This window comes from Hypomesus nipponensis, chromosome 2 (genome assembly GCF_054491055.1).
Source record: "Hypomesus nipponensis isolate SF chromosome 2, ASM5449105v1, whole genome shotgun sequence".
Taxonomy (NCBI): Eukaryota; Metazoa; Chordata; class Actinopteri; order Osmeriformes; family Osmeridae; genus Hypomesus; species Hypomesus nipponensis.
Genome location: NC_140362.1, coordinates 4,268,092 through 4,282,500, shown reverse-complemented (window position 1 = coordinate 4,282,500; position 14,409 = coordinate 4,268,092). Strand labels below are relative to the sequence as shown.

The 14,409-nt window shown below is 56.0% G+C and overlaps 1 protein-coding gene across 1 annotated transcript in view; it reads left to right on the top strand.

Moving 5' to 3' along the window:
• Positions 1 to 12,038, top strand: part of kirrel3l (kirre like nephrin family adhesion molecule 3, like) — a 40,252-nt gene extending 28,214 nt beyond the window's left edge. The window contains exons 4-15 of the mRNA XM_084669199.1: positions 2,001 to 2,158; positions 4,676 to 4,826; positions 5,041 to 5,146; positions 5,802 to 5,950; positions 6,057 to 6,184; positions 7,956 to 8,082; positions 8,375 to 8,475; positions 9,290 to 9,491; positions 10,529 to 10,648; positions 10,931 to 11,040; positions 11,250 to 11,339; positions 11,507 to 12,038. Coding sequence (XP_084525325.1) covers positions 2,001 to 2,158; positions 4,676 to 4,826; positions 5,041 to 5,146; positions 5,802 to 5,950; positions 6,057 to 6,184; positions 7,956 to 8,082; positions 8,375 to 8,475; positions 9,290 to 9,491; positions 10,529 to 10,648; positions 10,931 to 11,040; positions 11,250 to 11,339; positions 11,507 to 12,022 — 1,958 coding nt within the window. The 3' untranslated portion in view covers positions 12,023 to 12,038. The remainder of the gene's footprint in view (positions 1 to 2,000; positions 2,159 to 4,675; positions 4,827 to 5,040; positions 5,147 to 5,801; positions 5,951 to 6,056; positions 6,185 to 7,955; positions 8,083 to 8,374; positions 8,476 to 9,289; positions 9,492 to 10,528; positions 10,649 to 10,930; positions 11,041 to 11,249; positions 11,340 to 11,506) is intronic.
• The last annotated feature ends 2,371 nt before the right edge of the window (positions 12,039 to 14,409 follow it).

Below are 14,409 nucleotides of genomic sequence, written 5' to 3'. Positions count from 1 at the left end.
GGGGGGGGATGGGCACGAAGACCGATGGGGTGAGGGGGGTGGTTGGTGGTGGTGAGGGGGAGGCATCATGAGACGCACGCAAACGCAGCCAATTGAAACGAGCACAAAGGCGCGAGGCGAGGAAAGCTGGAAGGCAGAAGAGAAATGCACACGAGAGCGCACACCTAGGCGGGGTGCCCACGCCTCACAAAGACTCCTTCGCACAAGTGCGTGTGCACACACACACGCACACACACACAAATGTGCCGAAATGCGAGAGGGTTCTGTGTCTCCGTTAGGGTCTCTGTTCATAAAGTCACCTGCTGTTATCAGCATTCAGACATAACACCTGGAAAATGGACTTTCAGCTGTAAATCATGTCCTGAAAGTATTTTTCAAACCCAGCAAAACTGAGTGTAAGGAGCCGGCAAGGAAAAACAGCCCCCCTTCTCTCTTCTCAGTGGCCATAATCAAGACTGTGGAAGTCCAGGATAATGTGATTGCTGCAGTCACAAATGACTTGCGTGGTCGCTTAAAGTCAAGGTCTGCACAGTTAGCACATTTTACAGCGAGTCACAAAATTTGTCAACCGCGGGGCGTTTTTTACATTAACGTGATGTGAGTGATCTCCATATTTGCCCGACGTTCAGTCAGCGAAGGAGAGGGGCAGGGCTGTGGAGGAGGAGGAGTGGGGGGAGAGGGGGGGGGGTGAACGGAGTGGAGGGGGGAGGGGTGGGAGGCCTCGTGGGGGGGCGAGAGAGCGTAGCGCTGCTGGCACCTGCTGGACGGAACAGGAACTCCACCCTGCCTCGTCCCCGCTCGGCCGCCCCTCTCCGCACCTCGCTGACGTCTCTCTCCCTCTCCCTCGATCCACTGGCGCTCCCCACTGTGCGAGGGACCGCGCCGCTACGAACCGCGCTAACACCGCTGCGTTGTCTTTGTGTCATGTTGTTTGTCTGGCGCCGGAGGGTGTCGTGATCGTGCGAGTTCATTTGGGCCGGGAAACGAGAGGAGAAGAAAGGCCAGACGGGGGGGGGAATGCATGTAGACAGACTCCCCTGTAATGAGGGCCGCTGTTCTCATTTGGTTCAACTCTGTGCCGGGCCAAAGTGGCGGCGAGCGACGCGGTCAACAGCCCCCCCAACCCCCCCCCCCCCACACACAAAGAGCGCGGCGCAGCCCAAGAGAGGGCGGGCAGACGGCCAGACGGAGGGGCGGCGCGCGGAGGGCAAGCGTGAACGCGGCGACCGCGGCGTCTCCAGGAGAGGGAGAAAGAAACATGGAGACAGACGGTGTGTGTGAGCGTGTGTGTGTGTGTGTACCGGCAGAGGGGGGACGGGGGTGTGGGGGGAATCGATGCGGCTGGATGAGACCAAAGCAATCCCGTGCAGTCAAAAGACTCAACAGCAGGAGCGCAGTCAGGGGAATCGGCATGGAAATTAAAATCACCTAGCGCTCGGATTCCATTAGTGTCCGTGCTGGCGCGCCGGAAGGACCGCTGACAATTCAGATACACACACAGAAATTGGTTCGGCGGAGGCGGCGAGAGAGGCCGGCTCGGTCCCCCCTGTTTACGCCTCCCCTTATTGGCCAGGGAGATAGACGCCTTCATCGCGGCCTGGCATGCTCGACTTCCCAGCACCGCGAGCGAAACCAAGCGAATAAATGAACAAATAAGCAATTGAGATGAAACATCTCTGTTTGGCAGTGGGGGTAAATCGAGTGGTAATGACAGAGTCCCAATGTTAAGAAGAGAAATCAAACGGGTTATCTTCGAGCCCCTTTTCTTTCCAGAGGACAGGGCGCGATTGTAGTCCACCCGACTCTTAACTGCCGCGGCGAGACGAAACGATACGTGGCTCGTCAAGTCGAGGCTTCCATTACGCAACTGCCATCGCTCGTTCTCCGGATCTGGGTCTTGCGTGGGCCTTTGTGGTGAGGAGGAGACACAAACTCAATGAACCGAAGCGGGGGTTTGGCTTTGACGTGTGTCGTGTTCCTTGTGTGTGTCTCTCTGGCAGTGCCTCCGGGAGATCCCGTGGTGGAAGGGGGGCCGGTGGTTCGTCTGAAGGCCCACACGCCTCACAACCTCACCTGCAGGGCCTCGGGAGCCAAACCTGCCGCCGAGATCACCTGGTACCGGGACGGTGAAGTCATGGAGACAGCCGTCTACTCCAAGGTACGCGGGGGGAGGAGGGCCCCCAGCCCGCTTCAACCTCATCCTTCGCTCGCTGTCATCCACCCACTCAAGCAATACCACACAATGGCACACGCCGATGCAGAGCAGGGTAGACCAGGGTAGTAGAGCCACTCAGAATGCAGTCTCTTTTCTCTCGGGGCGACATAGGTTCTCCGTATCTCTCTCTCTCTTCGAGTTCTCATTTCTGTCCTCCAGCGTTTGTCTCCCGGCCCCTCTCTCTATCTCTATCGTTCCTCCCCGCTCTCTCCATTCCCCCGTTTCTTTGTCTCCCACGACGAGATCCGTCTCACTTTCTCCCCTTCCTCTCGCTCCCTCGCTCTACCTCCAACGCTGCAGTCCCCCTCCTCTTTTCACTCACGCCTGAAACCCTCTTCTCTGCCTCTCCCCCCCCCCCCCACACACACACACACTCACAACCTCCCCCTCTGCTCTCTCTAACGCAGTGACACTACAGCATAACTGGAGCATGCCAAAGCTCAGACAGGCATGAGCGTTTGATACAGTAGGGTTTTCTGCAGAGGAGAAATCACCCACAACAATGCCCGGGCACAATGGAGAGCCGGCAGAGCGTGAACCAGCCGCGATCGGGAAAGTGTCACATTTTTCATGCTCCCCGACCACGCTAAATGACGCTAAACGCCACATTTAAAGAGGCGAGGGCCCTGCGGTGTTCGGGGGGGCGTGGGGGGGGGGGAGGGGGAAGGGGTCAGGGGGGGGCAGCGACAGAGTAGAGGCGAGGAGAAGAGGGGAGAGGATTCAAGGTGTGAGGGGAGATGGGCAGAGAGTAGAGGAGATAAGGTGAGAGGGGAGGAGAGGCGAGAGAGATGGGACGAGGCGAGACAAGCGGGCGAACAGGCCGGGGAGGGTGAAGCGAAAGGAGTGGAAGTCCTGCGAGGTAAACGACAGCAGGCTGAAAAAAAAGACGAGGGACACTTTCAGTACGAGAGACACAGGAAGCGGGCGAGAGAGAGAGAGAGGAAGAGAGCGAGAGCCGGGGCAGAGTGAAGGGTGGTGACAGGGAGTGATGCGATTCGATCTAGCGTAAAAATGCTTTCCGTGTGTCTGGCTGAGGAAGTGGACGGCCTGGTCCATCGATTCGGCCGTCCAGGGAATGGGCACAGCATGCCCTCGCTCTTTTCCAGAAATGTGTGAGACCCCGCCACCCCCCCCTCCCCGCCGCCGCCTCCCCCCCCCCCTCCTCCCCCCCTCCGACCCCTCTCCCCTCACATCCGTAGAAATATAGACACACGGCCACCGCAGCCGTGGCTACACACTGTCACTCGTCAGAGTGTGTGTGTGCGCGCGCGCGTCTGCTCATCCGTGCGCGTCCCTGCGTGGGTGCGTGTCATCGCTGAAGCCCCCTCCTCCGACTCGACACTTTTCCTCACTTAGACCTATTGATTCCAGCGAGCGATAAATAGATTTCAAAGATGATGACAAACAGGAGCTGCTGACGTGAGGCACTCCCAGAAATGTGGGAACAGCACAATATCCCCCCTCCGCCTCATAAACTATATGATTTAACTGCTCTGCCAATGGACGGGATGGCAAGTTTAATGGCTCACACGTCGTGAGAATAAGACCTGTGGTGTCATCGACACCTGGAGGGGGGAAATGAGGGGAAACAGCAGGGTTGGTTCTGCGGGGAATGCTTCATGCACATGACCACATCTAGACCACATGTTCTACTTATGCAGACCACATCTAGACCACATGTTCTAGTCATGTAGACCACATCTAGACCACATGTTCCACTTATGTAGACCACATCTAGACCACATGTTCTACTTATGCAGACCACATCTAGACCACATGTTCTACTTATGCAGACCACATCTAGACCACATGTTCTACTTATGCAGACCACATCTAGACCACATGTTCTACTTATGCAGACCACATCTAGACCACATGTTCTACTTATGCAGACCACATCTAGACCACATGTTCTAGTCATGCAGACCACATCTAGACCACATGTTCTACTTATGCAGACCACATCTAGACCACATGTTCTACTTATGCAGACCACATCTAGACCACATGTGCTACTTACCTAGACCACATGTCCTACTTACCTAGACCACATCTTATACTCGTCTCAACCACATGTGATACTTATGTAGACCACAACTAGACCACATTGTCACACCAGAGAACACTATGCTGGACAACTACCATACTACTGTTCCCATGTCTGGAAGCTCCTCTCGGAAAATCTAATCTCTCTGTCTTCACGCTCTCTCTGTCTCTACCGCTGTTTCTCTGTCACTCTCTCTCTCTCTCTTTCTATCTTTCTATCTGTCTTTCTCTCTCTCTCTCTCTCTCTCTCTCTCTCTCTCTCTCTCTCTCTCTCTCTCTCTCTCTCTCTCTCTCTCTCTCTCTGTATTTCCCTCCTCTCTCTCCTCTCCTCTCCTCGCCCTCCTCTCCTCTCTCTCTCTCTCTCTCTCTCTCTCTCTCTCTCTCTCTCTCTCTCTCTCTCCCTCCCTCTCTCAGATGAGGATGGAGGATGGGAAGAGGGAGCTGGCTGTCAGCATGCTCCCCATCGTCCCCGAGGACAGGGACTCAGGACGCACCTACACCTGCCGGGTCCTGAACCCGGCGGCGCCCGCCGGGCGCCAGACATCCGTCACCATCAGCGTCCAGCGTGAGTGTCACCCCCCCTCCCCCCGAAGCCGGAGCTTATTTACAGCTCCGGCTGTAAATAACCTTCCCTCCAGTGGCTCCCAGGATTGAGCGGAGGGGCGGTTTGTTCTGCCTGCCTGCACATGCCCCCGTTCACCTCCCCGCGACAGTGCCGCGCTCTCAGCCCACCGCGCCTGGCCTCGTGTCAGTAAGGCTGTTCGTTTCCCCCCCTGCAGACCCCCCTACGGTGACGCTGTCGGTGCAGCCCCAGACGGTGATGGAAGGGGCCAAGGTTCTGTTCATATGCTCTGCCTCCGCCAACCCAGAGATCACAGGATACAGGTGAACCACACACACACGCGCTGATGCCCATTTGCACACACGCAAACAAGTACATCCATTACACACATACAGACACAAACTCCCACGCACCCGCACAGACATACATCTGTAGCAGAGTCTTAACCTCATCCCCTCTCTGATCCACTATCTAATGTCTCTGTTCTCTGCGTCTGTAGTGTCAGACATTGTTCCCATCCTTGATTGTGATTGGCTATATCGCGTTCCATGCCGTTGTTAAATCCAGCATAACCTCAGAGGTTGTCCTCGTGACATTCTTTAACATTCCATATTACTGCGCATCGAATATTTCAAATAAAAAAACACTGCAAGGGTGTCCATCTGGCTGTTGCGTGGCAACGATTTATGTAGGAACTATACTTTGTAATGGCGGAAGAATGACGGTTTATTATTAAACTATTTAGTTTCTACTAGTTTTTATTTATGAAACCATATCAAATATTTGTAGTAGCAGTTTTAGAAAAGCAAGTTTTAGACTCCGCTTCGCGTCGTGCCTAACAACTCCCCTTACCTGTTCTAAAATCAGCGCAAACCACGGCCTCTTGGGGCTTATTGCTTAAGTAAACACCCGTCGGTCTAATTGAAAGTGAGCGAGGATAGCAACAGCATGTCTCTCTCTCTCTCTCTCTCTCTCCAGATGGGCCAAAGGAGGTGTGCCTATCTCGGAGGCCAATGGGGATAGTCTGGAGGTGACTGTGGACCACTCCTACTTCACAGACCCCGTGTCCTGTGAGGTGTCCAACTCCGTGGGCAGCACGAACGTCAGCACCCTGGTGGACGTGCAGTGTAAGTGCAGCCAGAGGGCCCCATAGGCTGTTGGAAAGTGTCGCGAGGCGTCGAAAAATGTTGTGAACGCGAGGAGCGTGGGTTTGACTGCGTCGTTCCTCCACAGTTGGGCCCCGACTCCTGTCCGAGCCCAAGCCCCTGACGGTGGACACGGGGATGGACGCTGCCTTCACCTGCGGCTGGACGGGGAACCCTCCCCTGACTCTGGCCTGGACCAAGCAAGGCTCCAACGTGGTGAGGAAGCTCGCCGACACCCGCCCAGCCCCTGTTTGCCCCCTCCTCCTCCCCCTCCTTCCTCCCCCTCCTCCTCCCCCTCCTCCTCCCCCTCCTCCTCCCCCTCCTTCCTCCCCCTCCTTCCTCCCCCTCCTCCTCCCCCTCCTTCCTCCCCCTGCCTCGAAACGCTCCTTCCTCCCCCTCCTGTCAGCGTGACTTCACGTGGCTGAGACTCTTTCCCAGGGCACACGTTCACACTTCCCCGTCAAGATGTCCTCTCTGGGGGGGAAACCGTCCTGGCCTCCTCTCAGTCCCTGGAAGAGGTTGTTTCTTTCTGTCCGTCTGTCTGCCTGCCTGTCTGTCTGTCTGTCTGTCTGCCTGTCTGCCTGTCTGCCTGTCTGCCTGTCTGCCTGTCTGCCCGTCCGCCTCTCCATCTGTCTTCAAGCCTGAATGTCTGTCTGTCCGTCCGTCTGTGTGCCCACTGTCAACGGCGCACCGCCTCACCGAGAGAGCTGACACGCTGTCATAACAAAGTGGCCACTGGATCAATCAATCATCCAATCACCGGAGCCGTGGCTCTAAACCCAATGATTCGAAGAAAGCCTTCCGCCAAAGCCATTTCTCAGAAGTCCAACCCAAGACAGCCCCCCTCCTTCCCCCGCCCCCCGCCCCCATTCGGGGGAGTAAAACGTGACATCTCCACCTTTCCTTTTAACTTCCCGGTGGAGCGAGTCCTCCACTTGGGTATCCCCCCCCCCCCCTTCCTCAGGAGAGGCTCTTTCCTCGCCCCTAATCCGATTCCAGAGGCAGCTCTGGAGAGAAGCGCCGGTACGAGGCGCCCCGAGACAACGGCGCGAGCGATGCTGTCATCTCGGAGAGTGAACGCTTTCAGGCTTCGAGGGGAAACGCACGGCCACTCTTCTAATCCACACCCCCTTTCCACCCACGCCCACTCCCCCCCTCCCTCTGTCACTGCATCTCACATAGCCACCAGTAATGGATTAATTGGGTTACTCTATAAGTGCGTTGGAATAAAATATTATTTTTTTCGGAGCGAGAGAGCGAGGGAAAGGGAGCCAGGGTGCGGGGGACGCGTGAGTGTGTGGCGTGTTTGCGTGTGTGGCTGGAGGAGGAGGGAGGGGGGGTTGGGTGGGGGGGGGGGGTGGAGGAGTGGGAGAGGGAGTAAATGGATTAATCACAGCTTGATGGAATGGCAGGATCAATGAGCTAACGAGCGAGAGGGGCGGAGTCGCCCCGGGAGGCGAAGGCCCTGCTCACACCGCGAAGCCCCTCGCGTCTGTCCCCGCCGTTCAATTAGGACACTCTGCCCGGCGCCGTGGTCACCTCAGAGGGCCGTCTGGAGAGCTTAATGCTGTGATTAAAGACGCCCGCTGTGGAATTCAATTGAAAGTGGCAGCGTTAGTAACGGAGTCCGGTCAGCCCCCCTCCGTGCCGATGCATCGGTTGTCCTGCTGATGAGCCGCTGGTTAAAACAGTCTCTCTGTTCTCTCTTTCGCCCACCTCTCTCTTTCCCTGTCTCTACATCTCTCTCTCTTTCTCCATTTCTCTCTCTGTCTCTCCATCTCTCTCTTTCTCCATCTCTCTCTCCGTTTCTCTCTTTCTCTCTCTCTCCATTTGTCTCTTTGTCTCTTCATCTCTCTGTCTCTCCATCTCTCTTCCTGTCTCCATCTCTTTCTTTCTCCATCTCTTCCTCACATCTCTCTCTCTCTCTCTCTCTCTCTCTCTCTCTTTCTCTCTCTCTCCCTCTCTCCATCTCTCTCCCTGTCGGCAGGTCCTCAGTAACGGGAACACCTTGCAGCTGAAGGCCGTCACCCAGGAGGATGCTGGGACGTACACCTGCAAGGCCATCGTGCCCCGCATCGGCGTGGCCGAGAGGGACGTCGCCCTGACCGTCAACGGTGAGACGCGTTTCCTTCCCCCCCCCCCTCCCACGGGTCACTTCCTGTCCCGCCCGCCCTCCACCGCACACACAAGTCCTCCGGGCGCGCTGTGAACCTCCCCGCACTGTGGCTGCGCACACAAGGCTGAAGAATGGGTTTAATATCCCCCTCGGTTCTCCCAGACTCCATATCTTAGCCCGCGCTTTTGTGTCCATGTCTCAAAAACACTCTTCTCTTGCACCACTCTCCCCCTCCCCTCCTCCCCCCCCCCCCGCCCTGCTCTCGCCCTGCTCTCGCCCTGTCTCTCCAGGCCCACCTATCATCACAGCAGAAGCCACGCAGCACGCGGTCAAGCACTCCAAGGGCAAGCTGGAGTGCCTGGTGGGAAGCAGCCCCCCTCCGGAAAAGATCGTAAGTGAGCCTCTCTTGTCTTTGTCGGCTGCTGTTGGTTTGCATTTTGCTCGAGTGGACTCTCGCTATCCACCTTCTGCCGCGCGCACACACTTGAGAGAGCCGCCGCTCGGCGTGCGCTCCGCCGTTGCCCTTTATGTCGCGCCATACCCACGCACACAGACGGGAACGGTCACACGCAATCCCTCGCACGGCAACCCTCCACACACACACACACACACCTTCTCTCACACGCACAAAGAGATGAGTGAGTCGGTGGTGGCGGCGGGGGGGGCTGTGTGGAGACTGGCTTCCTGCAGTCTCCAGCCAAACCGCGCTCAATTAGCAGCCCATCAGCCTCGACTGCGGTGACCCTGTTGAACTGGCGAGCGTGGGCCCAGCAGAGAGAGGATAATTAGGGTCTGAGGAGATGTAAGGGCCGGGTGCCCCCCCCCCCCCGGCCTCGCAACACAGGAGCCTCGCAGCCTCTGCCTCCTGCCTCCTCGCAGCCTCTCCCTCCTGCCTCCTCGCCTGCCCCGCCCCCCCCCCTTCACCTGCTCTCTCTCTCCCCCCCCCCAAGTGCAGACGTGGGAGGCAGTTTAAACACAAGGCTGCGAGCACTGCCAGCCAGGGACTGCTTTGAAGGTCGGCGGACGGAGAGAGAGAGGTGCGGGGGGGGGGGGGGGGGGGAAGGGGGGCGGACAGTCTGCCCGGGCCCACAGTCAGAGAGGGTAGCCGAGATCTAACGAGGCTCAGCCGTGGTCGACTTGTTCTCTTACAGCGGCCCAGTCGGCCGAACGCCACTGACCCCCTCTTGCTGTTCTCTCCTTCTCAGGTGTGGAGCTTTGGGGACGTGAGCCTCTCCTCCGGGTCTTCCGGACGTTTCTCCGTCCAGACGGTGGCCAGCAGCGACCACGGCGTGCTCTCCTCCCTCGTCCTGTCCGAGACGCTGGCCCAGGACTTCCAGCTGCGGTTCAACTGCACCGCCTGGAACCGCTTCGGCACCGACACCGCCCTGGTCACCCTCAAGGAGCAAGGTGCGCACCAACCCCATCCTGTTTCCTGTTTCCCGTCATCCAAGCCGATCCTCTGGACCGCTCGGGCGCCGAGCGGCATCCGTGACGCCTCGGCTCAGCCGGGTGTTTGTGAAGAGCGAGGCGCCGACGGGGGTCAAAACCAAACTTCAATCTGGCGCTTATCTTAATTATACGCTTGGAATCGATATTATTTAATCAGAGAGATGGTCTCCCCTTAATGAAAACGTTCGCTCCTGTAACATCGCCATCGATCGAGGGGGGGCCCCGAAGTCAATTAGGTGGAGTCACAGGTGTGGATCTGGAGTTTTTGCTCAACCCCCACCCCCAGTTCCTCCCTCACCGACCCCCACCCCTCCCCAACCCCTATACTCCCCCCCACCCCCAGCCACCGCTACACCAGCCCCCTTAAACAAGCTTAAATAAGGCTGAGCTTCCTCGACTCCGCACTGGCACCGGCGGAAGCCTTTGTTGCACTAAGACACCCAAAAAGAAGGGCCTCGCCGGCAATCTACATCAACGCGGCCAGGGCTGGGTCTCTGGAGGGCTGGGGAGCCGCTATCTCCTGGAATCTCTAATTAGATTACTGTCTATTGCTTCATTGCGTGTCAGGCCTTGTTACCCTTCCTCCAGAGAGATTAGAGACACGAGGCAGGCCGCGGGACGCAGAGGAAGTGTGTGCTGGCCGAGCCAGAGCGAGCTCACGGCAGTATTGGTATGGGCTCCGGCGTGGGCAGGATTAGAGGGGGGGATGGATGGATCTGTTTCCATCTCGCTCCCCGTCTCTTCTCTCGCTTCGCTCTCTGATCCGCCGGGTCTTGACACTGACGCTGTCTCGCTTCTTCCCCCCCTTCTCTCTCTCTCTCTCTCTCTTTCTCCCTCTCTCTCTCTCTCTCTCTCTCTCTCTCTCTCTCTCCCTCCCTCTCTCTCTCTCTCTCTCTCTATCTCTCTCTCTCTCTCTCTCTCTCTGTCTCTCTCTCTCTGTCTCTCTCTCTCTCTCTCTGTCTCTCTCTGTCTCTCTATGTCGTTCTCTCTCACAGAGGCTCTGCCCATGCTGATCATCGTGGGGGCGTCTGTGGGCGGCGGGTGTGTCCTGCTCATCTGTGTCGTCACCCTTGTGTCTTTGTGCTGCAGACACACTGGCAAAGGTGAGCTCAACGGTCAGTATGGGAACAAGGAGCCAGGGCTGGGCTGCACTGCATTGTCTCACATCAGTTCATTACATTACAATCCCACCCGTCCATTTACACTTTATTTAATTCCGGTTACGGAATGGACTTGATTAAATTCACATTTTTGAATTTAATTGGTTAGGGGAAGAAGAAAAAAAGGGCCTCAAGAATTTGAATGCCGACTTTTTCGACTGTCTTTGTAACGGTTTGTTAATCCTGCGGTGTGTTGAACCCCCCCCCCCTCCTTCTCCCCCCCCGCCCCCCCCACAGGTAAAAAGTGCACTCGTCTCTCCAAGAGCGACATCAGAGTCCAGATCGTCCACAGCGATCACAACGGCACCCGTGGCAACGACGACGAGGAGGACGTCAAGGAGCCCATGGTACTCATCCCCCCCTCCGCTCTGCACAGAACAGTAATCTATATTCATGTTTGGGGGAGGAGGGAGCGCATGTTTTACAGTGGAATGGGGATGCACCGATCCTTGATTTGGGGGGGGGGGGGGAGCGTGGGGGTGGGGGGGGGTTCTTGTTCTCATTCGCCGGCACCGTTCAACCTTGTCATTCCTGAACTCGCTTGCCTCGCCCTCAGGCTCCCAACAGCAGCGAGTCCCCGGGGACGTCTCGCACGGAACACAGCGACCTTCTGGAGGAGGAGGACGACGAGCGCTCGGACACCAAGGTAAAACAAAACCCCCTGAAAACATTCAACGTTCTACCCCTCCCCCCCCCCCCCACAAAAACACAACACAAGACAACTCTTGTGCTAAAAGCGTTGTGTAGGAAAGCAGGGACGAGACCCTAACGCAACAATAACCTGTTTTCTGTTTTGGCGTCCCCCCCCCTCAGGACCCCACCAACGGCTACTACAACGTCCGCGCCCACGACGACCGCAACGTCCGCAGCAGCGGCTTCTCCGAGTACGTGCCCAACCCCCGCCCCGTCTACACGCCCTCCCAGCTGCCCTCGCCCAGCCCGCTGTACGGCCAGCACGCCGCCCAGCCGCGCATCTACGACTTCTCCCACCGCTACGCCACCACCACGGGCGCCCGCTCCACCTACGAGCAGCAACAGGCCCAGCAGCAGCAGCAACAGGCGGCCCAGCCCGCCAGCATCTACCCGGCCGACCCCGTCTACAGCGGCTCCGCCTACCTGCCCACCTCCGCCTCCGCCACCGCCACCTACGGCCGCGCCTTTACCAGCTACGTCAAGCCGGCGTCCTACGAGAAGGTGGACGCCTACGACCAGTCGGACCAGGCCAGCAAGGTGTCCGGCTCCTCCCGCTTCTCCTACGCCTCGTCGCAGGTGTCCTCGCAGCAGTCCGACTACGGGCGGCCGGCGCAGCGCATGCAGACGCACGTCTGATCAGGGGCGAGACGCACGGGGGCGGACAAGAAGGGGGGGGGGGGGGGGGACTCGGGATCGCCTCTGCGAGGGAAGCGTGGGGGGGGTGGTGGAGGTGGGGCGAGGGGAGTGTCGTAAAGGCGGGAAGAGACTCTTTTGATTGGTCCTTCCCCCCCCCCCCCCCAGGATGCTTTTGGAGGGAGACAGTGTGATCTCGGTCGTGGGAAGATGACCGTCCCTCGTTTATTCTTGTGTTGTGAACGAACGCGGGCGGGCGGGTGCCGTGGGTTCCTACGGAGTCCGCGCGGAGTCCGCTGATGGTGACTCGCCACTCAGTCATCTCACACGCCACAGTGGGATGTCTCACAGGGTTACCAGGTTACTGGAACCACGGTGACAGCGTGAGCCCACCCAGGGACTGGGTTTCGTGGCAGGGTCTAACTGGAACTCCATCCCAAAAACGCACCTTTTCACTTTGAGTAGGGCCCAAAACAATCCGGGTATATCGATCCCAAAGGATTCCAGTCTGCACTGAACTACAGAACAGAACCCGGACAAAATGCTGACACAAGAAGACAACATAAGATCACAGACGGAAGAGGGAGAAAAAAAAACACGAAACAAAGAACACAAAAAATGACAGCTAACACGTTGTTGTCATAAAGTGTTTGCCGGCATGCAAGAAGGAATCCCAAGCACATGTTTGTGTCTTTATTCAACAACAGACTGAGCGATACACAGATGGCCCTTAACTACCCTTCACCACAGGCTGGCTCTGGTGAGGACACGCTGGCATGCCGCGGATTGTTCTAATCAGTGGCAGAATTCTTTTGGCCTGAGCTACATTCCCTTGGCTTTAAACGACGTCTTTTTTTTCTGATAAGGAGTTCGGAGTGATGGATCAGCCAGTGGCGATTGCTGGGGAGTTAGGGTAGAGGGAATTATGAAGTGAATGGGTATTGTAGCTTTTCATGCTAACGAGAGATGTGTCATTGTTCCGACACGTTGGACAAGTCCATGACAACCCAAAGATGGGGAGCAACAAGGTTCTCGAGGACAAAGGAAAAGCCTCCTCTTTATCTGGGTACTATATTTCCTACCGTGTCTCCGGACTGCAAAATGGGGAGCAGGCTATCTCCAGAACAATCAAAGGATGGACCTCAAATGGGTGGTTATCTTGAACTCTTTGAGATAAGCTTGACATGCAGTCTCATCTTAAGCAGCCTGAGATGGGTTCATAAGATGTGAAGTCATTGGACTGGACACGGTTTCACGACACAATCAAGTAGCTTCACTATGTTTACAAAAAATACACAGTACTACCCAGACATACTGACTCATTAGCTGTACAAATGGGTGAGCCCAATCTTTCTCTGTTGCATGCAGATGATGTCTAGTGAAACTCTTCAGCCTTTTTTTTCATGTCCATTCCTTGTTTGAGAGATTGCTTACTGCACCTGGCCCAGTTGCATTCCACTTCCTGTTACCTTCCTGAATACCAGGAAGTTTCTGTCTGGAATCCTGTACTGCCATTGGTCTCTCAAGTATTACCAGTCAGCCCAATTTGAGAACAAATGTCACAAAGTGAACCATGGAGATCATTGCTCGTCTTTATTTTTATATTTTATATAAGCCTTAATGTACAGCGTGTAAGCTGCTCTATTGTAAAGTATCTTTATATTATATATACATTATGAAGCTCTAACTTGATTGATTTTATTTGGGTCCACAAATGTCTTTCTTTTAAAGTTGTCCATCAATCACTGAATGCAGAAAGATTAACTATGCTTTTTTGAAACAATTAATTGCCATTTTCCTTTTCTTTTTTAAAAATAATGTATTAAGAATTTTATTTGCTAAAAATGAGCTATCGTTGCTTGTAACTTTGTACACATATTTATATTTAAATAAAACCATTTCAGATAAAAAACAAAAAAAAGGCCATGTTGTTTTTGTTTCCTGTAAGCCGCGAGAGTCCATGCACCGGGAGAGAATGGAGACAAACAAAGCTGCCCACATTGATGAATACATAAATTAGCCGCCCTGTGTTGACTCTCCCCAGCTCCCAGCGGAGGCCAGCTTTTAATGAAGACAGATGAGATGGTGGAACTCCTGCTGTCTCCAGACCCAGCTCCTCACCCTGCCAGAGCCAGCTCTCATGGTAACGGGACGCTGCTGTGACAAAGCGGGGCATGATGCGACTGCCTCGTCACCTCAGCGTCTGCCTCCGTCTCCGACGGAGCCCCAGGTAGACATGCTGGTCACGGCGGGGAGGAGAGATCCACACTCATTACAATGCTGCTGAAGGAAGGGAACGGCATGCAATACACACACATTAACACTCTGCACAGTACGTAACGGGGACGAGTCATTGACAAATGACTGCTGAAGACGGAGACTGCAAGGCG